The sequence below is a fragment of the Bicyclus anynana genome, chromosome 5 (genome assembly GCF_947172395.1).
Source record: "Bicyclus anynana chromosome 5, ilBicAnyn1.1, whole genome shotgun sequence".
NCBI lineage: Eukaryota > Metazoa > Arthropoda > Insecta > Lepidoptera > Nymphalidae > Bicyclus > Bicyclus anynana.
In genome coordinates, this window is record NC_069087.1 from 13,219,682 (window position 1) to 13,246,325 (window position 26,644).

Genomic DNA, 26,644 nt, shown 5'->3' on the forward strand with positions numbered 1-26,644 from the left:
GTAGGACTTTTGTAAGATGTCAAATAACACGGTCTTGAGCCGTAATCATCTAGCGGCTCCCTGTTGTCAGCTTGCAGACATCGATCTACCTGGTGGGTCAACCAATACAACCAACACTGCGCTTTTCGGTGCATGGTCGCCATTCTAGGCATCTTGGAACTTCAAAGAGTAGGAACAGTCTTAATATCAAAAGTATTTACAAAATAATTATATGCGTCAATATTAACATTTGTCAAAAAATTCGTTGGATTTAAGGTCAGTCCTAGAAAGGGCACGTATGTTCCTCACTCTGGCTCCCTGACGGCTGCTTATGTAGTTAAGAAATAAGTTTGCGGTACACAGGTATATAGTATAGTATTGACATTAGCGCCGGTCCGAAGTACATTTTAAAATGGAGCAAGATCCAAAAAAGGCGCCTCTCCTGTTTGCTCCTAATAATAAGGAGATACCTATACCAAATTATAAGTGTAAAGTAAGAATGGAAGGGGAAGATCTCGACCAGTATCGTCTCCGGTTGAGAAGGATTATCATTTAGGAGCTCTCTAGGATTTGGCGCCTGGAGCGACTGCTCCGTTCGCGGTATGGACGGGTCGGCCCTGGATATATTGTACTGCAAGGTCCTTTTTAACTTAAATAGGGTTAAACACTTATAACATCAATTGAAGTATCTTCTTCAATAAAATACCCATTTAGAACCTCGATTTTAGATAACTATATCTTATTGTGAATATTATATTTATGTCAACAGTGTCGAGGTGCCGAGTGAAAAACGCGTACAGCGGTGGGCTCTATCAATAGAAGAGTTAGTGTCGGACCCCACTGGCCTACAAGAGTTCACTAGTTTTCTCCGAAAAGAGTATTCACATGAAAACATACGTTTCTGGCTTGCAGTTATGGACTTACGACGAAGTAGTACTAAGCAAATACCAAAAAAACTAGGAGACATTTATGAGTAAGTACTCCCCAACCAAGATAATCATCTAGATTTGGTAAAGCAATTTGGATTATTAGAGGGCCAGATGATAAAGGTTAGGTAAGGCGCTTGGTCTTAGACACTGGCTCGTTTACCCAATTTGTGAGTGTAAACAAAGCAAATACGTAGTTTTATATTATGTTTTAATCCTGTTTCATTTCATGATTTCTGTTTACGTCGAACGTTATTAAATTAAATTATTTAACTTAATAATAAGAATGATTATCGTAATCTGATTAAATTACTTAATAATGCCTCAATAACTCCACGGAAAGGGGGCAGACTCAACAATTAGAGAACTATTATACAATTAGAGAGAGACAAAGATTTTGACGGCCACCCTGGCGCAGTAGTATGCGCGGTTGATTCAAAGACGGAGGTCCTGGGTTCGATCCCCAGCTGGGCCGATTAAGGCTTTGGCCTTGGCTAGTTACCGCCCTACCGACAAAGACATAGGGTCAGTCTCCTCTCGCTGGACTGTTTAACCCACTTCTAATACAGCCTTGTCGACTAATGGGAGAAGAATGGGAATATTTGTGATATTGAAAAAATAATTAAAAAAACATCGTGAGGAAACCTGCATACCAGAGAATTATCTTGATTCTCTGCGTGTGTGAAGTCTGCCAATCCGCATTGGGCCAGCGTGGTGGACTATTGGCCTAACCCCTCTCATTCTGAGAGGAGACTCGAGCTCAGCAGTGAGCCTATTATGGGTTGATACGACGAATTAAAAAAAAAACCTAAACACTGACCTGATAAACAGTTCAATAAACGCATCATATTGTTTTTTTATTTTAAAGGGAGTTCCTAAAACCCGGTGCGCCGTGCGAGATAAACATCGACGGCGCGACCGCCGAGCGCGTGACCGAGGGCATCCGCAGCGGCTCCCGGTACGCGCTGGACCACGCGGCGGACCACGTGTACGGCCTGCTGCTGAAGAAGGACTGCTACCCGCGCTTCGTGCGCTCCGACCACTTCCAGCGGCTGCTGGCTGAGGGGCGGAACGTGCACCAGAAGAAAGCGAAGTATGTACATCTCAGACCAATTATTGTATAGGACCTGCCTCGCTAGACGTTTTTTTCTGTCAAAGTATATGATCAACGATCTAATGCGATTATAAAAACTGTCTCTATAGTATCGATGTTAAATAGTTGTAATCGTGTTCGTCGGTTAAAGAGCTCCGTAATTACCTTTTTGTGTAATTGAATGGTGTAAAAAACGGGCAAAATCTTCTAGTTTAGTATAAGATATATACAAAATCTAAGTTCATTTTCCTCAGAAAATGACAGACTATTTTGTTCGTGACTATGAGTGCGATACAGGTCCTTCTATAATTGGTCTGAGATGTACATGTACAATGAACTTCGACCATTAACAACAGGACCTGCCTCGCTAACCGTTACCCCCCTGGCAAAGATCAAAAATCAATGATCTAACGCGTTTATAAAAACTGTTGCTTTGAAAATGAAATGAAAAAAAAAACGGTCAAAAACTTGTAGTTTAGTAAAAGATGAAGTAACGTTTCATTTGTAAGTATTTCTACCATAATTTTATCATATTTGTAATAAAAACAAATTCTAAAATGAATCGATTCTTTTGACAGAACAACAAAAAATCGATCAATTAATCGAATATTCTATGTGTATACTCTGTGGATAGTCTAAGCGATGTGTTGGTTAATCTGTGTAAAAATTACGCGTGTGTGTATTGCGAGTCAAATTTATAGTTGCGTGTAGTGTGTATAGTTGTGTATGGACACAGAATATATTTAATGGTGTTAAATATTTTTAATGTTTGAGTTTACCTCGTCCCCCTCAAAAAACGACACACTTTTGTTGGTGAATTTGGGTCCGAAACGGGTCCATAGTCTAAATAGTCAAAGGTAGCGAAACATCGATCATTACTGGACATAGGCCTTCAAACATAAAGGTCCTGAACTCTCTTTGACCATCGACTCCCTACGAAACGTTTAATATCACGACACGACGTTTAACGACCAATACTGCGGTACGACGTTCTGACCACGTACGACGAGAGATCGACTAATACTGCGTATTCTGTGGGCTCTTCTTGTGTCTTCGGATCACCAGTAGGTCTAAAATGGGCTCGACGCCGTATCTTATAATGTAAAGATTTATTGTCGTTAGCGATGGCATAGAAAATATTGCTCGTACATTAATGTACATTATCCCAATCATGGGAACTTTGGGGACAATTATGGGAATTCAATTTTCTGACGACTTTCGCAAATAGGTTTGCTATTAATGAACAGACCAGCCGGTTTCGCTGGACCGGACACCCTACATTATTGAGGATTTTGTGTCTCAGTTTAGTTTGGTCGCGGGCGAACAATCTACATATAAGTCTCTGTTGAACTATGCCTGGTTTTATCCTGACGCCTAGAATATGTTAGTAAACATTAGTTTTCCTATCGTATAATCTAACAAAACAAAAATAGGTTCCCGCGATGCTCAGTTCACGTTTTCCTATCGTCAAGGGCGCCTACTGACAGCATAATTTAGACTTACAATAAATCTGTAGAGAGGTCAATTCTGTACATGAAATATATTTCCAAAATAACTATCAGAGGGTGATTACTGATCGATACTGATGCCAAAAATGTAATCATTAAAATTTTTGTCTGTCTGTTCGTTATAGAAACAAAAACTAGGTACTAGGTACTCGACGGATTTTAACCAAACTTAGTACAATTATTCTTCATACTCCTGGGCAGGTTATAGTATACTTTTCATCACGCTACGATCAATAGGAGCAGAGCAGTGAAGGGAAGTGTTGGTAAAACGGGAGATATCACTACATTTTTATAGCATTACTACTGTAAAGGCTGGATTAAAGCGGTCTAAGGGCGGACGAATTCGCGGGCTTCCGCTACCTCATTAGCCGATAGACGTCCACTGCTGGATATAGGCCTCTTGCATGGACCTCCAAGCACAACGATCTCGAGCCGCCAGCATTCATTATCCCTGCAACCCGCTTGATATCCTCGGTCCACATAGTGGGGGGTCGCCCAACACTGCGCTTACCGCTGCGGGGTCGCCATCCCAGCACCTTGGGACCCCAACGTCCATCGGCTCTTCGAACTATTGGCCCGCCCATTGCCACTTCAGCTTCACGACTCGCTGAGCTATGTCAGTGACTTTGGTTCGTCTGCGGATCTCCTCATTCCTGATTCTATCACGCAGAGAAACTCCAAGCATAGCTCTCTCCATCGCCCGCTGAGTGATTTTGAGCCTTCTAATAAGGCCCATAGTCAGCGACCAAGTCTCGGATCCGTATGTCATCACTGGCAACAGGTACTGGGCGTCCGCTAGTAAGTAATGAAATCCTAATTTTTCACAGATTTTTCAATTTCGGCGGTCAAGTAAAGAAGAAGCCGGGCTCGACGAGCGGTAGCGGCGGCAGCGGCGGTGGTGCGGCGCTGGCTCGACGGCGCGGCTCCGACCGCTCGCTGTCGGGCTCGGCGCACGAGCTGGCCGTGTGCGCCGCCCAGCCGCCGCGCGCGCCCGAGCCGCCGCCGCACAGCCACAGCCAGTCCAACCTGTGCGAGATACCCTTCCGGTGAGCTGCTCATCGTTGTCATCCTCATCAGCCGACTCTTACCGCTAGACACAGGCCTCTTGTATGAACTTCGAAACACCGCGGTGTTGAGCCCCTTGCATCCACTTGAACTCATTGGTTCACTCAGGAGTCTCACTTCAACTTTGGGACTCATTGAACTATACCGGTAACTTAGAGGTCCTTTTCCTGGTCTCTATATTTCTGATTCGATTTACGAAAATTCCGAGAATTGCTCACCATTGCCCGCTAAGTGACTTATTTTAAGGTCGTAATTCGTCTAACTCTCATCTCGTAACTAAGGGCATAATATTGTTGAATAACATTATAACAGTAAATTCAATGATTACAGGGACCCACTCGACGACGACACGGCAGACATACTTCCATGGGAGAGTTCTTCCCGCGAGTGCACGTACGGGGCGCCCCGGAGACGACAGGACTCCACCGCTGACTCGGGCAGCTCGTCGTCGGACGTGAGCTCGGCGGTGGCCACGAGCGAGCGCATCAAGCGCCTGCCGCAGCAGAGCACCCTGGACGGTGGGCTGAGGGGCGCGCCGCCGCCTCTGCGCCGCCTGTCGGCCGTGGAGCCGCGCCACCTGGCGCCGCTCGCCTCTCCGCCGCACTCCCCGCGACAGCCCCGCGTCGCGCCCGTCCAGCCGCAGCCGACGCCGATACCGTCGCACCACCCCACGCCCACCATCAGCGTCAGCTCGGCGCCCGACGAGGAATTGGGGAACTCACCTCCCCGCACCGCTTCCCCCGAGGACCGCCGCTCTCTGGCGCACTCCGAGGAGCCATCGTCTGTCTTCGCGTCGGCGGACGCGACGCCCACGGAGCCCGCCCACGTCTTCGCCGATCGGTGCTCGATGATCATCGACGCGGACGATGCGACCGACGTCGTCGAATTGAAATCTGATATATTAGATGTAAATTTAAAACCTACGTCGGACGATACGGCGACCGTTACCGCGTCTATCGGCTCGTGTGATTCGCGAACGGAATCTAAAGATGAATCGCAGTCGAGAGACGCATCGCACGCGGACTCCAAGGAAGACTGGACGAGATCTTCCGAGGACGAGCCCGCGTCCGTCCGTCTGCCGCCATCCCGGGAAGCTTCCGTGTCGACGGAGGACAAGTGGACCCCGAGCAGAGACGTTGGGCACGTGAAGAGAAAAGGAAACGTAGCAGGTGGGATGGGTGAACCCGCGAGTGTTGTGATCAGTGGAGCACCGGAGCCCGAGCCGGTCGAGACGGACGATCCGAAGGCGCCGGTGAGGGCGAGCGGCGAGCGGGAGACGGCGGCGGGCCCGCCGGCCGGCCCGGTGGCGCCGCTCGCGGTCTGCGAAGACATCGGCGTCGACGACGACAACGTAGACAAAGTGCCTTCGGTGCCACCGCAGAGAGTCTCCGGAGATTCCGAGGCGGCGTCCGAGTCTTACGGGTTGAAAAATATTGCTCATAGTGACGAACTGTCGTCGGTTTCTGAATCTGATATTGTTAAGCGTGATAGTAAAAGCGGAGTCAGTGAACGTAAGCAGCGAAACGACATTTGTCCCTGGGAGGACGAGTAAGTACTAAGAGATGATCCTTCACTGATTTATTTAATGACGTAGTTTGTGCCGAATGGCTGGTCCTGTGTAGTTGGCACTAGTTAAGTAGTTCTTGTTGTAGTAAGTAGTAGATCCGTAGCAAACCGCATGTACCTACTAGTAGTATAGATGTCACTGGTTTTCGATACACATGACAATATACAAAATTTCTTGAACGTAACTAGATGAGTAAATAATAATTCATTCCTTTCATGTGTGATTTACTAATGAATTCGGGGGAATTCTGGTTTTGTACGTTCAAGATTTTATTTCAAAGCTAGATTACTTATTAGCTACATTTCATAATTTCTAAATCCAAGATACAATTTATGTATTTTATAACTAGTGAGATATTAATACCACTAGCATTCGCTGTGTAAGGAAAAGATACCTGATGTCAGAGAGTTAAGAACTCCAAATTTGCTTTCAAAACTAAATGTGGGTAGAAAAATGAAGCAAAAAGTGTTCATTTAATAAAGACACAAATTGTTAAACCAGATAAGAGAGTTGACTACACAACCGAAGTAAAAAGAAGTGTTAACAGGTAGCTTAAAACAAAAGCATTTCGAACATTTAACGATAAACAACGTTTCGAAGTGGATGTGATAAACGATATTTTATATCTACAAACAGATATGATTTCGTTAGCCAATATGTAATCTGTTGGTAATATTTGTATGGTCGTTTTTACAAGCCTTTATTAATAGGGATAAAATCTTGCAGCTGTATCACTCTTAGTAATAATATTGAGATCTAGTCTCTAGAGTTTTCTGACGGAATTGTGATATTTTCAAGTATTTCATCTGGTATGGTGTGTCTGAATGGGTGAAATATTGCTAAATTTGAACTTCAGTTCTATTTGACTAGTAGGTTATTTACCGGCACAATGAACTGCGGTAGATTATTTAGAGAACGTCTGTTAAATAGAGAACGTCTGTTAAATAGATTGTGCTAATTTGCGTCTTTATATCCCTTAGTATCATTTACTTTTGCCTGTACATTTGGTATTCCACAGGGGTAATAATATTTCACTAATATTAAAAAATACCTACGTTCTAAAAAATAATAATTTAAGATCTTACCAAATCTCATTTAAAACTATATTATGTATATGTACATTTGTTTTGTGAAATATTATATACATTTGTTTAATAATAAATAGGCACTAAGACAATATTAACTTGATAATTATTTTGCTAAAACAATTCCAGTCTACCTCCAATTTTGGTTTTGACGAATTTAATTATTATTGCTTTTATTTACACACACCTAGTTTACAGTTTTGATTGTACATAAAGTTTTTTGAATTGTTGTTTTGTTTTTAATTTTATTTATGACCTAACTTCCCAGTTCAATACTTACTATGAAGTCCTCAGTCCACATTAGAACCTCTAGAACGCATTTTCACTTTATTTGATTTTAATTACTTTGCCTATACTCGTACATATGTATATCTTTGGATTGCTTACTTAAATTTCTCCCTTAGCCAGATTGAAATTCATGACTTGATTGAAATTTCTGAAATTAATTTCTTACCTTATTTAATTTTTTATCGTTTGTATTGTTTAGCTCCCCAATATAACTTTGCATTGTGAATTAATCGTACGTTATCGTAGGTATATGTTAAACAATAATAATCTTTTTAACAATCCTTTATAGTAGTCTTTTATTTTCTATTTGGCATTACTACACCTAATCCATTAAAATGTTCACTTTACAAATTCTTTGAGATTCTATCATAAATTTAATTTTAATTTTATGATCATCGATGATTGTGTTTTTGTTTAGTGCAAAGAATTAGTTAAGAATATTCACAGATACAAATTTGCTTGGTTGTGCTGCACAAAGCTGAGCTGGCAACTTTCAAGGTCGTGTTAAACAAAACAATGTGGTGTTTGATGCTTTTATTTCTTGGGATGTTGGTCTTGATAATATGTCGAAATAGTTGAGGCATCACACATTGCAATAGCGTAAGGCATTGGAATGGTGGCACAACTTTAAAATTATTTCTTTCTTGAATGGTTATGTATCGTTTCGGAAACACTTTTACAATAATAATATTGGTTATTTCATTAATCATTTTTTGCATCTAATGTTGTTTTATTACTTAATGCACTTTATAGGTAATCACTTTTCTTGCATATTTAAATTATAAGTTAAATTACAATTATGATTCTTACAATACTAAGCTTCACTACAGTTAAATATGTTGAAATTATGATTTCTTTCACTAACTTTGGTACTGCTAAAACTATTTCAATATTTTTTTTTATTGCACTTTTCCTCAACATTCTGTCTTAGTTTCTAATCTATTGGTAATCATTGATAAGTTAACGAGCAACTTTTAAAGATTCCATAGAACTTAATCAGAAACACAAAAAACTGGATTGGGGATGTAAATACGTATGTAAGAAAGAGCTTATGTGCTTTATGTTTCCGTTAAAGGAGATGTTAGTTAATTTTCTTTCAGATTCGCAACATGGCAAGGATTTTCATTTTCCTGGTCAATTTAGTTATACCTACATTATTATTATTAGCCAAATTACAATCCACGGAAAACAGATTAAAGAAACTAGCTCTAAAGAATTTCTTGACCAAGAAACGAGGTTGGAGTAGCACCTTTATTAACATAGCTGTTAATTGCAGCATTTTTTTAACTATTTTTTTATAACTCTCAAGTTTCTAGAAACGTAAAATGACTGACTGAGATGATCGCCTGATGTTAAGTAACGACTGAAGATGCAGTCAAAGATGGAGGAGGTAAAAATGTAGGTATTCTATTTATGCATGGGTAAGAATTAAGAACTGTTTTAGGATGCCAAAATACAAGTTTTATGTGATAATATACTGGGTAGGTATGTCGATATTCCGAGGTTAACCTCTTATAATGACTGGACTAAGACCCAATTCATCTGCCGTAAACTAATGTATATAACGTTTTAAAATAAAATATTTGTTTGTTGGATTTCATTGATGAAAATAATGTATATTTTCGTACTTCAACAGTATATAGTACACAGAACCGAAATATAGTACAATATTATAAACTATAGTACGGTTGACAACCCTAGATCCACATCCTTCGATCATCGATGTCAATGATAACAGTAGTTTTTCTTTTCCAGGAATTCCTGCGACAGTGACGCTCCCTTTGTTAAAACTTATGCAACGCTCGGTTACTTATAATTTTCGTAGGCGAATGTCGAGAATATTTTATGAAATTCAGGGTTAAAAAATATTTAATTTTTTATTCTAGACCCTATGTTTCGATTGTCACAAGAGTTAGATCTTAATTGTGTAATTATATGAATATTTTGAAGTAAATGATCGTTAATTATTAGAATAATTTGTTTTATTTATAAATATCGTAGATCCAATTTATAATAATACCTACTTAGTATTACCTCACTGATTCTTGAGACGGCGAACATTGTGAGGAGGTTCCTCACTATGGTCGCTTGGACACTCAAATGTCCTGCAGCGGTAGGGTTGAATTTTTTTTATTAATTTTTAATGAAAAAAAAATGACAAAAAAATAAATGAGAGATAAAAACCTACTTATTATTTATGAATAGTGAAAAATTAATTAATTTTTTACACTCCTAAATAAACTGACAAATCCAAAAAAAAATCCCAAGTGACAACGTGACCCAGAGCCGACAGAGAAACCTTTATGTTTTAATTCAAACTTGTAGAGTCAGGATGCTTCACACCAGTGGCGAAGGATGGAATTTTGACGAAAGTACGCCGTCCCAAAGAAAATGAAATTCATACCGCATGATATAAACTCCGGTACATATTAATTACAATAATGAGTACCTATGTATGTATGGATTTCAAAAAGGTAACCCGGCGGGATTCGGCCTGTATGGACTCTTCGCCGCTGCACCTACCTCTACCTGTCGCTATATTAAATGAATAAACACTATCTATGATATCAGCCTATTTTAGCTAGCCATAGATCTATACCTACTAATATTATAAATGCGAAAGTATCTCTGTCTGTCTGTTACCTTTCACGGCTAAACGGCTGAACTGATCAAGATGAATTTTGGTATTATCGTAAATGGAACGTTGGAGCAAAACATAGGGTACTTTTTGACCCTAAGATAAACATAGAAGGGGTTGAAAGTTTGTATAGAAAGTCATTCATTTTTAGAGTTACTCTTTTATTTGTTCATCCTACTAATATTATAAACGCGAAAGTTTGTATGGATGTTTGTTACTCTTAAACGCTGAAACTACTAAACCGATTTATTTGAAATTTGGAATGGAAAAAGATATTACTCTGGTTTAACACATAAGTTACTTTTTATCCCGGAAAAGTCCATGGTTCCCGAGGGATTTATGAAAAACTAAATTTCACGCGGACGAAGTCGCGGGCGTCTGCTAGTATTCATATAATAGGAGAGGAATATGGAGCTTCAACCCACTACGCTGCTCCAATGTGGGTGACTTAGGGTGATAATGTTAAATTCATTGATGACTATACTATCGGATGTTAACGATAGACCGGGAACGACGTCTTTACGTGCGGCACGGGGTCTAACACAGCTTTTCATCTCCGGGTTGAGAAAAAGCTTGCAAGAAAGAAAACTCAGTATCATCAGATCATCATCATCATCGACCAAAAACGCGAGGTTTTTGAAGAAAAAAAGAAAAAGAACAAGAAAGAGGGTAGATCGATTCTGCCCCTAACAACTTCGCATCCCGCAACTTCAGTCCCGTCGTGACCACGATCCATGCAACTGGGTCGAAATATCGACATTAAAAATCTCGTCTTTTTATCGTGGTATGTACCCGTTTAAATAACATTCATAATCATCAGATCAGATCAGATATATTATAAAAATTTTAATAAAAAAAATTCAACCGACTTCCAACTCAAAAAATAACTTTAACTAAAAAGCAAAAAATAACATCCTACCTATGTGCTACGTTCTGATCAGTTTGAAGGCGGTGCCAAGCCAGTGATGTTTTAATTTAACACGTTTAAACTACAAAATTTATGTGGTTCTTTCAGAAACAGCTTTAATTAAAACACGACACTGACTTGGCACCGCCTTCAAACTGATCAGAAGGTAGCACATAGGTAGGATGTTATTTTTTGCTTTTTAGTTAAAGTTATTTTTTGAGTTGGAAGTCGGTTGAATTTTTTTTATTAAAATTTTTATTTTTTTATTTTTAGTGTTTGTGTTGGGATGTGACTGTACACACGCAGTAGGTATACTGCGTGTGTACAGTCACAACCTATCTAAGTGGAAAGTTCTTATCAATACAAAATTATCAAGTCCAAACACAAGGTACTGTGAACCGTCGAGGAGTTCTCTTCACTGTGCTTCGTCTTCATCACCAGACCCTTAATACAGTCACAATCCATCTAGGTGGAAAATTCTCATTAATACAAATTTATCAAGTCCAAACACAAGGTAGCTACTGTGAACCGTCGAGGAGTTCTCTTCACTGTCACTCGTCTTCATCATCAGACCCTTAATACAGTCACAATCCATCTAGGTGGAAAGTTCTCATCAATACAAATTTATCAAGTCCAAACACAAGGTAGCTACTGTGAACCGTCGAGGAGTTCTCTTCACTGTCCCTCGTCTTCATCACCAGACCCTTAATACAGTCACAATCCATCTAGGTGGAAAGTTCTCATCAATACAAATTTATCAAGTCCAAACACAAGGTAGCTACTGTGAACCGTCGAGGAGTTCTCTTCACTGTCCCTCGTCTTCATCACCAGACCCTTAATACAGTCACAACCCGTATAGGTGGAAAGTACTCATGAATACAAATTAATCAAGCCCAAACAAAAGGTGACTGCTGTAAATTTTTGACGAGTTCCATCGTCTGTGTTTCGGCTCCATCATCAGACCAACTCCAAACCTTCATAAAGTTTATGTGGGTTAAAATAACTTATGGAAACACTAACAAACGCACTAGCCGTCTCTACAACTTTCGAAAGTTCCCCTCAATTTCTCCAGGATGCCATCATCAGATCCTGACATGAAAAAAATGGGACCACCCTGGAAGTAAACCCTTCAAAACAAAAAAAGAATTTTTAAAATCGGTCCATAATTGACGGAATTGTCGCTGGACATACATAAAAAAAAAAAACATACATACAGCCGAACGTAGAACCTCCTCCTTTTTGGAAGTCGGTTAAAAATACATACATAAGTATTCAAAAATCATCACTTTCAAAGAGGAAATAGAGAGGAGATGTAGCAATGCACGCTTGTGCCTATAAAATATTATTGGATGACAAAGTTCTCTCAGGGAAATAGTCAAGTGAAATCGCCTCAAAACAATTATTTTCCGTTCAATATAGTAAGCACTCGTAGTATAAGTGACAAAGAGCCACGTAGGTAGATCTCAAGTGAAAAACAATCATAAGTATCATATTATCATTTAGTAATGATGTCTTTAAGCACTGATAAGGGGGAAATTACCGCAATCAATTGTTTCTTTTGAGTATAGACTGATAGTCTCGAGTTAAGTTTCGAATCCTGTCCAAAGTATGCACCTTCAACTTTTTACTTTTTTTTTTATTTGCAACTTCCAGGCAGTCTCAACTTCTGCTTACAGGCAGATAACCAATTTGAAACACAAACACGCTTGTATGTAGGTACACTTTATCATTACAGTCGAAACTAAGCCGTCTTCCGAAAATAGAAGGAAAAAAAATGTTAATAAATATGTAGGTATGTATGATGTCGGGTAGAAACCAAAAGGGCGTGGACTTTCAACCTTCTCCTAACAAGTTAGCCCGCTTCCAGCTTGCAGATTGCATTCTTCTCCGTATGGCCTTAAACCGTGCCAAGTTTCATTTAAATTCATTCAGTAGTTTCAGCGTTATGCCCGAATAACAAAAAACACGGACAGACAGATAGACAGACAGACAAAAAATCGAAAAAAAATATTTTTAGCTTCAGTATCGATTATATGCCCCCCAATGAAAATTTTCAAAATATCTTCAATGTACAGAATGTTAAAATGTACAGAATTCGTATTATAAGTATAGATTCTAGATGGCGCCGGCGCCCGTTATGCCACGGTAACGTTTGTTGTTACAAATGGTATAAGTAAAATCTCAAATTGCGAATATATGTATAGTGTCAAATTCGACCAGTTTTATTATAAGTATAGATAGAAGATATAGAAGAGTGAATTTTCCAAGCCTCTTTGATAGGATTATGGAGGGACTACTACTCTAGTAATGGGTTAAAAAATGTAAGGAAAAATTTAAATATATCTTACAAAATTTTATTTTCAAAAAATGTAATTGACACAACATAAGCACAATAAAAAATAATTATAATACTGTTATTCTGTAAAATTTAGATTAATGCTACGTTCATTCGAATGTTTTCACCACAATAGGTACTAATTAGAAATTCAGATGAAAATTTAACATAAAAATAAGTCGTAAGTTACAATCTTTTAGAAAACGTCACGGCAAATTCCATCGGCGCCCATTTTCTGTCCTGGGGGACAATTTGGCGGTACTTGGATCATGTTCCTTAGAGCGGGTTCTGGTGGGGGCTCTTCAATTGAGTTGGTGGCAGTTTCTTTGGTCTCCTCTGCTACTTTGGCCTTCACATCTTCAACCTCGTCCGGGAAGACGACGCGGTCGTTGTCGGCCATGATTCTGTAACTAATTAATAGTATTTTAATTTTTTTTTTTACTTGGTAGGCTTGTCCTTGCCTGTTAGAAAGTCAGTGAATATCTATTGTTATAATTATGATATAATGATGAGTTTCGTGATAGCCCAGTGGATATGATCTCTGCCTTCGATTTCGGATGATGTGGGTTCGAATCCTGTCCGAGTCATGCATCCAAATTTTCAATTGTGTGCATTTTAAGAAATTAAATATCACGTGTCTCAAAAAGGAAACGAAGAAAAACATCGTGAGGAAACCTGCATACCGGAGAACTTTCTTCATTGTCTGCGTGTGTGAAATCTGCCAATCCGCATTGGGTCAGCGTGGTGAACTATTGGCCTAACTCCTCTCAATCTGAGAAGGAGACTCGAGCTCAGCAGTGAGCCGAATATGGGTTAAAAACGATACATAATTATAGATGTGTCTATCTGTCGCATTGGCGTTGCATCCAATGACACAAACCTAAATTTATGTTTTGTTTGAAACTGACTTAATCGAAATTACTTTTAGCTAATTAAAACATTTTGTTAAATTAATGCAAAGTGAACAGAAATTGACATATATATATTTATATATGGTACAGATAAATATTGCATCCCGAAAACAGACAGAAATGATACTTGTGATAGTGTCCAACAAATAAAAAAAAACCTAAGACAGCTAAGATTACTTTTTCTATAAAATCTCTAGGATTATTTTCCGTTACTCCATTATCAACATAGTCATAATTACTGGAAACTCTAAAATCATTGAAGTCATTCAAAGAGATTCCTCGATGGTGAAAGTCTAGAAAACAAGTTAAAAAATTTTTTCTGTTGTACCTATCCATTTCTTTTGTTTAAAATCTCTCCCACTGCCAAGGGTCACTGGCAGAGATCTCTTATAGAGATAAGTGTTTCCTTGTCCACTGTTTTTGTTTTTACTTTTGTGTGTTACTAATATTGGTACAAAATAAATTAATAAAAAAAAAAAAAATATGTATGTAAGCAAAACAAACAATGACTAACAGCCATACAAAATACACATTGAAATATATAAGGAAATATCAAAGAATATATCAAGTTACAATTTAATAAATTAGGTATATTATAATATTGCGAAAAGAACGAAGAAAAGATAACTTCTTCAACTTATCTCTATATGTATTATCAACAAAGTTATTTTAGCCACTGAAAGAAACCCTAAAAGGAAATTATAATAATGCATAATACATGTATATTTCTAAGCTTATTATACAACTAGCGCACGCCCGCGACTTCGTCCAAGTGGAAATCGATGTTAGCTTTGAACCCCTATTTTACCCCCTTCTATTTATATATTCTCATGATTCATACATAATAAATAGTCCACTAATCTTTAAACATGAACGACTTCTATTAAAAAAACTTCAACCCCTTTTAAACCCTTTAGGGATAGAAATTTGGGAAATCTTGAATGACATTATTTTTAGTATTTTTCTGGTACTAAGTACCTACACATACCCATAGTACAAGTTCAAAAAAATGAAGGACTTTTATACAAACTTTTAACACCATGTTTCACCTTCTGATTTAATTTTTGCGACAAAAAGTATCCTATACATTTTCCAAGTTCAAGTTTAATTTGAATTCATTCAGTAGTTTCAGCGTGATGCCCGGTTAGCTAAAATACGGACAGACTGTCTGTCTGTCTGTCTGTCCGTCCGGTGGCTATATTATATTTTTAAAATTTAGGGATGTTTATGAGTCAAAAGCGAAGCTTGACCGGGTCTTTTTATGAAAACTCTCTAACAAATGACTGACAGCATTTCATCTCAACCAAATCTTATTATGAATTAGAAATATGGAATTAGTGGCTTATTATTTTTTATTATAGACCCAACAATTTGTTAACAGCCAAGCTTGTTATTAAAAATACTTTGAAAATTCTCGATCTTATTAATACTTTAAAAAAATTAAGTTGTTTTAATCTAATTTTCAAAATTTTATTACAAGCTATTCTCACCGTTCACTCTATTAGAATACGGGTGGGATTCTCTAACCAGTGTGTAAAGACGACCTGCATCGGAATATACAATCAAGACCGATGATGGGTAAGCTTATTTGAAAATAAATAATTATTATTTAAACATAATAATTCGTTCGATCGTTATCAACCCATATTCGGCTCACTTCTGAGCTCAAGTCTCCTTTCAGAATGAGAGGGGTTAGGCCACATTAGTTCACCACGCTGGCCCAATGCGGATTGGCAGACTTGGCACACGAGAATTAAGAAAATTCTCTGGTAATAATTAATAATGCATTATTAATAATGGCATAATATTGTCAACAGCGGAAGTTTATATTTACATACAAACTTCCAATGATTGGCCAAACTAACATTTGACTGTGAAGTTGCTTTTCGTTGTAAAAAAATAGAGACTTGCCGACGCAAAAACCTCGACTTTTTTTCTTCAAACTGGATTCGTTCGTTCCACAGATATTTTAGCCTTTTTTGTGCCTTGTCTTACGTAGTAACGAATTATCAAGGTAAAGTTATACAATCCCAAGTGGGACTATCATGGAAATTTTGGTTTGATAATTCGGGACTGGAATCACCATCATGATTATTCAAACGGTCAAATCTTACTTTGGTTAGGGTCATAGATATTATTAGAATTATGGGCACATGAGACTTCGGATGTTTTATTGTATTATAGGCAATTTTAAACCGACTTCAAAAAAAAGAGGAGGTTATCAATTCATCAGAATCTTTTTTTTATGCAAGTATGTTCACCGATTACGCGAAGATGCATGAACCGATTTAAAAAATTCTTTTTATACTATTAGATATGTTACGTGCCTACAAAATCGAAAAAAAGTGATCCGAATTTAGCTACTACACTGAGCACATACATGCACAATTTTGTGTTATCCTGTAACCTTCCTTGATATATATTTATGTACATACATACATGTTTACATTTCCTGAACACACAACTGGACGTGGTAGCCATCATTAGTGTCACTAAATAAAATTATGCAATAAGCCATTTTTGTTCGTCTCAGTTTCGACGCGCTAGTGTCTATACATATCTAACAGTATAAAAATCTTTAAAAAAAATAATAATAAAAATCATAGATTATAGGTATATGATAGAGTACGAGTAGACATCTAACAAACTACATACCTACACATCTTACTGTATAGTTTTCATACACACCAAACACATTACGTATTTCACAACGTTAATCCTGAGTAATCCCAAACACATTTTATCTATTAATTGATGAAAAAACCAAAAAATATACCTTTGGACAGTGATATCACGAACACAAATACTTAAAAGGACGCCACATTTTCGAAAACCAATCACGATAGAAACAAAACTGATGATTGATGATAGTCAACGATTAGGTAAATCGAAAATTACATACAATTGCCAAGATAATAGAATTAAAACTGCACAAGCTATTAATTTTGCACCCATGCTGTATTGTGTTTAGTTGTTAAAGAAAGAGGAACTTACGATTAGGTTGATATATAGAGAAAGGTTCGTCACGAGAACACTACTTCACTGACCGCTCTCGAAGCTCCGTATGAATAATATTTCCTGTTGGTCGTCTGTTTATAGTGAAAATCCAGACGCCAGTTTATCGCAGTAAAATGTGCAAACGATTACGAACAACGTCATACTTAGTCACTGTACACGCCTACAATAAATATTACCTGGAGTTTTTATCATATTTGTTTTTTCCTTTATCTATAACGGTGATTATCGGGTTTACAAAACGCTCTGGTAAGCTGTTATCGATTCCTATAAATATATGACTAATTTTGTTTATGACCTGGACTCTACAATGGCGCAGGAATCTTAATAATTCAATGGGGATGATGACTAGGTTTGAATATATTGATTTTTATGATACATTCGGGTAAATAAGGTCATTGTTAACTAATTTATGCACAAAAAGCAAAGATTGACTGGATATTTGCAAAATAAATAAGATTATAAAATTTCAAAATCTATTAAAAATATTTTATCGTAATTAGATGAAAATTTATACAGTTTTAGCTTCCTTACACTAAATGGGACATTTTTAAATAAATGAACTATAGACATAAACGCAGACATAACAAAGATATTAGTATTAGTATTAGTAATAGTAATTTAGTTTAAATGCCCATACAAATCTAACGATCATTAATTGCCTACGACGTCATAAGTTCGTACCATTTTGTATGGGGCGTTTTTCAGGTATCCGCGGCAGCGCCGCAAATCTGACCCTTTAAATTCCTGTAGCTCCGAAAGTAATGATGGCAGATACCCTGTTACTTTTACAAAATTGCTTTACTATTAGCATACTCTTAATTTATATACAATTTAAAAAACTGTCATCATCCCTAATCCTGCATTCTTCTATTATCTTTTAGATACGGACACCCCACTATTTAATTGTGTTTACGATTTTTCCTCTTCACTCATTTTATTAATTGATATTTTAACATTTTTCTATAATACGTATTTCAAAGGAAATAATATAATTTAACAATAAGTAACACCGTTATATCGGCTGAACAATTAAATATAGATTATTAAGAACACAATAAGAGTCATTTACCTACCTATATTTAAACACAGACGTGCGATTATATTTTGGAGAAAACAACATTTTGGAACGAACTTCCTTATCGCGCGTTGCGAAAAGTTGTAACGACACTTTGTACCCGACTGCGTAAGAAGGAGGGTAATGTTTTTGTTAAAGCTTAATAAATGGAGTAACATCTCCCGTTTTCCCAACATTTCCCTTCACTGCTCTGCTCCTATTGATCGTAGCGTGATGAAAAGTATAAAAGTATAACCTGCCCAGAAGTATGAAGAATAATTGTACAAAGTTTCGTTAAAATCCGTCAAGTAGTTTTTGTTTCTATAAAGAGCATTTTTTACATCAGTATCGACCACTAATCATCCCCCGATAGTTATTTTGGAAATATATTTCATATACAGAATTGACCTCTCTACAGATTTATTATAAGTATAGATTAGACAATTATGGCGCCTCTCCTGTTTGCTCCTAATTAGATACCTATATTATGAGTGTAAAGAATGGAACGCGAAGATCTCGACCATATTGTATGGGTTAACCAATTGAAAATCAGGCGCAATACCGTCTACGGTTGAGAAGGATTATCATTTAGGCACTCTGTAGGATTTGGCGCCTGGAGCGACTGCATCGTTCGCCGTATGGACGGGCAGGCCCCGACTTCAATCATGCCTGGTGGAAAGCAGTGATGAGCATTGAGATTGGGTTGAGGTTGAGGTTGAGGTTGGAGCGCGCTTGCCTAGAAAATACAAATTACTAAAAGCTAATTGCCCACGATCAAATTTGATGAAGCTTTTACAAGGTTTAGTATTAAGCATTTAATTTTCGTACGTAGTTTTATCAAAAAGTTTTAAATATTTAGCGAAAAATGCTGTAACTTTGTCAGCAAAAACTGGGGTGTATTCTCTACCTTGTCAGGTGTCACTTGAGACAAGTTGTACCTACTAAGTGTCAGAATACAGAAAAACACTGTGAGTATCAATTAGGTACGAGTATATAACAAGATTACAGAATGGCGTCAATGAGTAAATATTATAACTATTGGTTTAAGATCCAGCATTATAAATATATATCCTCATCCAAATCCAACGATCCCTCATCTGATATTATTAGTGATAAGAAATAAATGGTAAATAATATTCACAATGCAGTTCCAATTTTTCAGTTGTGTGCATTTTTGGAAATTAAATATCACGTGCTTCAAACGGTGAAGGAAAACATCGTGAGGAAACCTGCGTACTAGAGAATTTTCTTAATTCTCTGCGTGTGTGAATTTTGCCAATCCGCATTGGGCCAGCGTGGTGGACTATTGGACTAACCCCTCTCATTCTGAGAGGAGATTCGTGCTCAGCAGTGAGCCGAATATGGGTTGATAATGATGATGATGATGAATATTCACAGTCACACATTGCAAATAGGTTGCCTAGTTAAACTGTGACCAGACACATTTTTCATACAAAATCTAGAAAACCATGAACTAGATCAAAGGCAACTTATTATAATTTAATTAAGCAAAAACATATTTAACTGTTTATATCTGGCAACCCCCCTTAGTTGCAATGTGAATGCAGGCAACTTTTACGTTTTAAATTATGTTAGGTATATTATTTTAAATGGTGTACGATTTTTTGAAATTAGCCAATGAGGTTAATCATTTAATACTATCCGGCCACAATTTTACTAGGCAACTTATTTGCAATGTGACAATGTGAATATTTTCTACTATTTCATAACCCAAATAAATAACAGATGAGGGTGCATATTTCTTATGCTGGATCTTGTACTATATTAACAAGTTGGTACCTATCAGGTAAAGTGCCAGTACACACTACACTATTGAGGAAAACTTAATCAATAAATTGTAGATATTACTGCAAATATTGTACTCGTAAGTACCTAGGCATTTATCAATATGATACATTAAGAATAATTATTATTATTAATATAACCTTATTTTTTTTTTATTTTTTACAAGTTACCCTTGATTACAATCTCACCTGATGGTAAGTGATGATGCAATGTAAGATGGAAGCGGGCTAACTTGTTAGGAGGAGGATGAAAATCCACACCCCTTTAGGTTTCTACACGACATCGTACCGGAACGCTAAATCGCTTGGCGGTACGTCTTTGTCGGTAGGTTGGTAACTAGCCACGGCCAAAGCCTCCCACCACCCAAAGTTCCACTATTTGAGCCAGTAAACATTGTTCTGCCATATAGGTACATAAAACAAAAATGGGTACTAAAATTGCGAATAAAAAATAGTAACAGTAGTTGTTTTATAAGGATGGTTAAAAATACATGACCCTAATAAATGTTAAAAAAAAAAACAATCGGTATAACCGTTTCGGAGGAGTGCGACCACAAACACCGTGACACAATATTTTTATGTAAGTATTAGATAATAATGTATTCATCCTTAGGCTACGTTCACACAGCATTCTCCTGGACGTTTTTTACAATATATGTCTTAACGAATACGTAGGTATAATATACGTTGTACGTAGACCTACGCCAAAAATCTACACCATTGTTTTAATGTTATAAGCAAGCCTTTGACCACAATCACGCTTGATGGTAAGTAAAGATGCAGCCTAATATGATGAAGCTTGCCTTAATAAAACGCAAATATATTTTTACTATCGCCTATTTATTATTAATATTAACAGAAAGACACACTCATGACACTCACGCACATATACACGCGGCCATACAAAACACACTCATACATATATGCACATACTTTATTCATTATTAATTATATGTATATCATTGTTATTTTAAACACACGTTTGTTGTTCTTTGTTAATACTGGGGAGAGGGCTGGTTATCCTTAATACAGTTCTATCAAATCTAGCTGGGGTAGCCACTTCTTGAATTTTCGACGATTATAAAACCTTTGTTTTATAATGGTGGACCGATGTCATCAAGCAGGTTGCAGGGAGTCGCTGGATGCAAGCGACTCGAGATGATGATTTTTTGTATGGCACTAAAGCCAAAAATACGAACTAGAAGGGCAACCACTAATCAAAACATATAAATAAAAAAGTGAAAAGTCTAATTCTCAAAAAAAAAGTCTAATTCTCAAAAAAAAAGTCTAATTCTCAAAAAAATACAGGTTAAATTTGACACTCAGCGGCTGAATGATCGCCTAGGGGTGCCCCCTACTACGTCTATGAATTCCACTGTAAAACAATGGTGCTGGCGCTATGCAGCCCGAGAAAATTGCCTACTGCGTAGTTGTATTTTTAATTGTGTAATTAGACGAAACGTGGTAGATAGATATAGTGGATCTAGATAGATAGGATATGACCTATGCCCTAGCGTGGTAGCCTAATCCCTTTCATTCTGTGTGCCGAGAATCGTGCTTAACAGTGAGCCGATTAAGGGTTGTTAATAATGATTGTCTAATTATTGTAAAGTTGGAATTTTCGTTAAGGCTATCATAATGCAAAGGTCATGTTTACTGCTATTTGTTTATTTGGTCATCTTAATACGTCGTGGCAGATTCCATTGTTGTCCATAATTAGCAATATTACCTATTATTATCATGTTGCATGAACTGTGGCGGAAGTTTTTCGCGGATTTACCACAATGTATTGACTAACTGATGCCCGCGACTTCACCCGAGAACATCCCAATAAATGGTAAATTTTAGAAAATCCTTTCTTACATAGCGAATACCTACGTCAAGACAACTATTTTTGCTTGCTCGCCATATAGACCAGGCGCTGTGAGGTGGTGCGTTTACATAAACCGAGATACAATTCTGCATGTTGCCAGTAGATCCATTGGTCCATTCTTTTGTTATACTCTAGTCTCTACACCTTATCACTAGCCGCTATCGAAGCTAATAAATACTTAAGAACAATATTCCGTGCTGTCAGTTTATATCGAAAATCCGGACGCCAGCAGGCTCATTCACTAGAGGAAAAATATTGAGCTAAAAATGAATCTGCTAAAGCTAACATTTATAAAAATGGCGGACGACCGTGACCTTCAACACTTTCAATCCTTTAGGGTTTTCCTGTCCAGTAACCTATAATTAGAAAGATATTTAGTAGTACGGAACGTGATAGTTGCCGTTACGATTTTTGAAAGTTCCCCTCAATTTCTCCAGGATTCCATCATTAGATCATATAGTGACAATGGGACCACCTCAGGCCGGAGTATAAAACAAAAAAAAAAGAATTAATCAAATCGGTCCAGGCGTCTTTGAGTAATCAGGTAACATACATACAAAAAAACCATACACTCGAATTGAGAACCTCCCCTTTTTTTGAAGTCGATTAAAAAATAATAGACATAAGGTATAATTACTTTATTGAAAAACGATAGCGTCCACTTTGTTGTTGTCTGATGGTGGTGTCATAAGATTTGACGGTACTTGAACAAAATGTTCTAGCACTATTTCTGGTTCATCCATCGCTTGCTGGCTTGTTGGTTCTTTTTTCTCCGCGGCTATTTGAGCCTTGATTTGTTCAACTTCGTCCGGGAAGACGATGCGGTCGCAGTCGGCCATGATTCTGTAAGTAATATTTTTTAATGCTATTTAGGGTTCCGTAGTCAAAAAGAAATCCATAGAGTTTAACTATGTCCATCTGTCTGTCCGCCCGTCCGTCTGTCCGCCGTTAAGCGTAGATACTATTGCAATAGTTTATATCTCTGCTATTGAATCGCAGCAAAATCACCAAAAAGTTTTTGGTGAATCAACAGAATATTTTTCCGTTAACAGTTCTGTAATCTATCTATCTATATCTATACTTCTATACTTATAATAAAACTGGTCGATTTCTATACATTTATTCGCAATTTGAGATTTTACTTATACCATTTGTAACAACAAACGTTAACGTGGCATAAAGGAAGCCAGCGTCATCTAGAATCTATACTTATAATACGAATTCTGTACATTGAAGATATTTTGAGGGCAGGAGAAGTTAGAGGGCATTATATAATCGATACTGAAGCTAAAAATATTTTTTTTCGATTTTTTGTCTGTCTGTCTGTCCGTGTTTTTTTGTTATTCGGGCATCACGCTGAAAAAACTGAATGAATTCAAATGAAACTTGGCACGCTTTAAGACAATAATACGGAGAAGGTTATAGGATACTTTTTATTGCGAAAATAAAATAAGAAGGGGGTGAAATAGGGGTTGAAAGTTTGTATGGAAAGTCCTTCATTTTTAGAGTTACATTTTTAAAAATTTGTTCTTAAATCATAAAAACATACAAAATATAATGTAATTCAAAAATTTTTAAATTCAACCCATGGTGAAATATGAGTATGTAGCATCATACTGAGTTGGGGCCCTTTATTGGGTTATGCCACACATCGCAGGATATTGTCCTGACATATTACATCGTCATCAACCCATATTCGGCTCACTGCTGAGCTCGAGTCTCCTCTCAGAATGAGAGGGGTTAGGCCAATAGTCCACCACGCTGGCCCAATGCGGATTGGCAGACTTCACACACGCAGAGAATTAAGAAATTCTCTGGTGTGCAGGTTTCCTCACGATGTTTTCCTTCACCGATTGAGACACGTGATATTTAATTTCTTAAAAAATGCACACAACTGAAAAGTTGGAGGTGCATACCCCGGACTGGATTCGAACCCACACCCTCCGGAATCGGAGGCAGTGGTCATATCCACTGGGCTATCACGGTTACATATTACATATTACATAATATGACAATATTATATTATAATAAGAGCAAATTGTGTCTTGTGGCATAATGCTGTAATAAAGATTTTTTCTTTCTTTCTTTCTAAATACGGCTTGAAAGTTTACATTGATTTCCACGCGGACGAAGTCGCGGGCGTCCGCTAGTGAAATAATAAGATATAACTCCAAAAACAATACAATAATATTTATAACAAGCCACGCCTTAGGTCAATGAATGTCGGCGTCGCACGGCGTCATCACCAACGATATTTTACATTACAGACATGTTACGTGCGTACAAAATCACCGCAAAAAGTGTTCCAAACTCAGATATTCCACTGAACATACAACACGACATTGTAGACAATATTAAGGTATTATATATATTATAAGGTACAGTTCGCGCGGCGAGAGTTTGGCTTTGACCGTTATTGCGCAGAAATCAGAAATTGGGTATCAACGGGCATTAGCGGGGTGCGGGGCGGGTGCGCGGTGCTCTGATTGGCGCTCCAGTCGTTACCTGCCTCTCGCACCGAAACGACGTACCGCGCACTCCTGTTGTACAATCACGTTCACAAATGAATTGCTATTTTCGTTAATTGTTGTCGATTGTTATTATTTGTTGAGTTTGTTTGTTTAAGTTTTTTTGTTAAATATTAATATTACCCCCTTTTGGTGTTGCAGATTATCCAGGGACACACTGTATTTAATAATTATTTTAAGTTTTCTTTTGTTCTTATGTACCAATTTTACATGTATCTTGGAATAAATAATTTTATTAAAAACAATTATTTAGAATTTTCATTGCTGTCTCTGTATAAACATTTTAAATATGTAAAATAACTATCAATAGTTTTAATAAATGAAGAAGTTTATCTACTTCGTATTATTTTCTAGCATTATTATCACTATACATGAATTTTGACCCACTCAAATATCCAACCTGGTACATAAAAAAGGAAAAGTATTGTGTGCGTGACAGTACCCATGCGCAGTAATCCCCTCCATCCGAAGGTCAAAGCCAAACTCTCGCCGCGCGAACTGTATTAATAACTTTTGGTGTTTATTATGCGACTAAATGAAATTTAGACGAATGGGTTACTTTGGTCACCTCAGTTTCGACTTTCGACCGTTAGATTTATGCGTTTTCTATTCTGTGGTTTCGATGCGCTAGTACCATATCTAATACTATAAAATATCGTTGGTGATCACTACGTCGCGTGCATGTGTGGATGACCCTACCTGTTTAAAAGTGAATATCTTTTGTAAGCGGTAATTTTGATATTCCAAGTAAATAAAACAAATCAAAAATACGAGTTTATAGCTTAAGTTCGTTCGTAACACTCCCGATGGTCCGCGCGGGCCGGGGGGCGTGTAGCGATGTATGAAATACCCACGACTGATGCACCTCACTTCCCCGCACGCACGATTTCAAACCCGCGCAGTCTTTCCCCCCGTCGTCCGCATATCATGGGAGTTACATCAACTTGTCGAGTAATAGTTAATTTATATATAAACTAGCGGACCGCGGAGCGTCTTTTAGCAGCTTTTTTGCGTCTTTTAGAAATTTTGTATTATCTCCGAAACTATATGTTTAATTAACATATAGTATCGGAGATAACATATCCTCTAATTATTAAGTAATTCATTTTGATAAGGAGTTAAGTTTAGTTGTGTAAATAATGACATAAACCTTAGTGTATAATTTAATTAATTTATTAAAGTACAAAAGGTACTATATCTGCTAAAATATAGAAGATAGATATATACTGTTGCGACATTTTTTTTAGAAAATGATGTGTTCTGCAAAATTGTAGTACATTATTTTATTCTAACATGAATAGTTTTTGCAGCGCACGTCATGGAAACAAAACTTATGTATACCTTGGGTTACATTATTGAAGTTTCAGGAAGGATCCTTAATTTTTTTGAAAATATAATATAGCCTATAGCCTTCCACGATAAATGGGCTATCTACCACTGAAAGTATTTTTCAAATCGGACCAGTAGTTCCTGAGATTAGCGTGTTCAATCAAACAAACAAACAAACAAACTCTTCCGCTTTATAATATTAGTATAGATTATAAAAGTATGTCGTTTTTCCAGTACCTACGTATGAAAGATACGATGTGATGAAAACGACATTTAAAAAACTGGACAAGTTCGAGCTAAACTCGCGTGACGAGGTTCCGAACCTTGTTAATCTATCATGCTTTTGAAAATTGACCTGTGTACCTATTTCCTATTTTGGTATTTATTATAACTTACTTTTTACAAGATGCACTCCAAAAGTGACCTTCACACTACATTAAAATGTGCGCGAGTGAGATTAAATAAGGGTACCGTTTTTGTACAACGTACGTTCGGAACGCTAAAAAGACATTTGCCAAGAATAGGATTAAAATTAGACAAAATATTAATTTAACATCCATATATCGTGATAAATTGATAAAAAATTACTTACGTAGATATATAGAGAAATGTCCGTTCCGAGAACACTACGTCGCTGGCTGCTCTCGTACCAGTTTATGAGGAAAAATTCCAGTTGGCCGTCAATTTTATCGAAAATCCGGACGCCAGGTTATTCCACTTGCACTTGAGGAAAAA

General features: G+C 37.4%; 1 protein-coding gene across 2 annotated transcripts in view; it reads left to right on the plus strand.

Moving 5' to 3' along the window:
• LOC112047116 (uncharacterized) overlaps positions 1-9,487 on the plus strand; it is a 46,971-nt gene extending 37,484 nt beyond the window's left edge. For both annotated transcript variants that reach the window (XM_024084053.2, XM_024084064.2), the window contains 5 exons: positions 749-952; positions 1,774-1,998; positions 4,334-4,552; positions 4,902-6,119; positions 9,267-9,487. In XM_024084053.2, coding sequence (XP_023939821.2) covers positions 749-952; positions 1,774-1,998; positions 4,334-4,552; positions 4,902-6,119; positions 9,267-9,327 — 1,927 coding nt within the window. In that variant the 3' untranslated portion in view covers positions 9,328-9,487. The remainder of the gene's footprint in view (positions 1-748; positions 953-1,773; positions 1,999-4,333; positions 4,553-4,901; positions 6,120-9,266) is intronic.
• Positions 9,488-26,644: the final 17,157 nt, after the last annotated feature.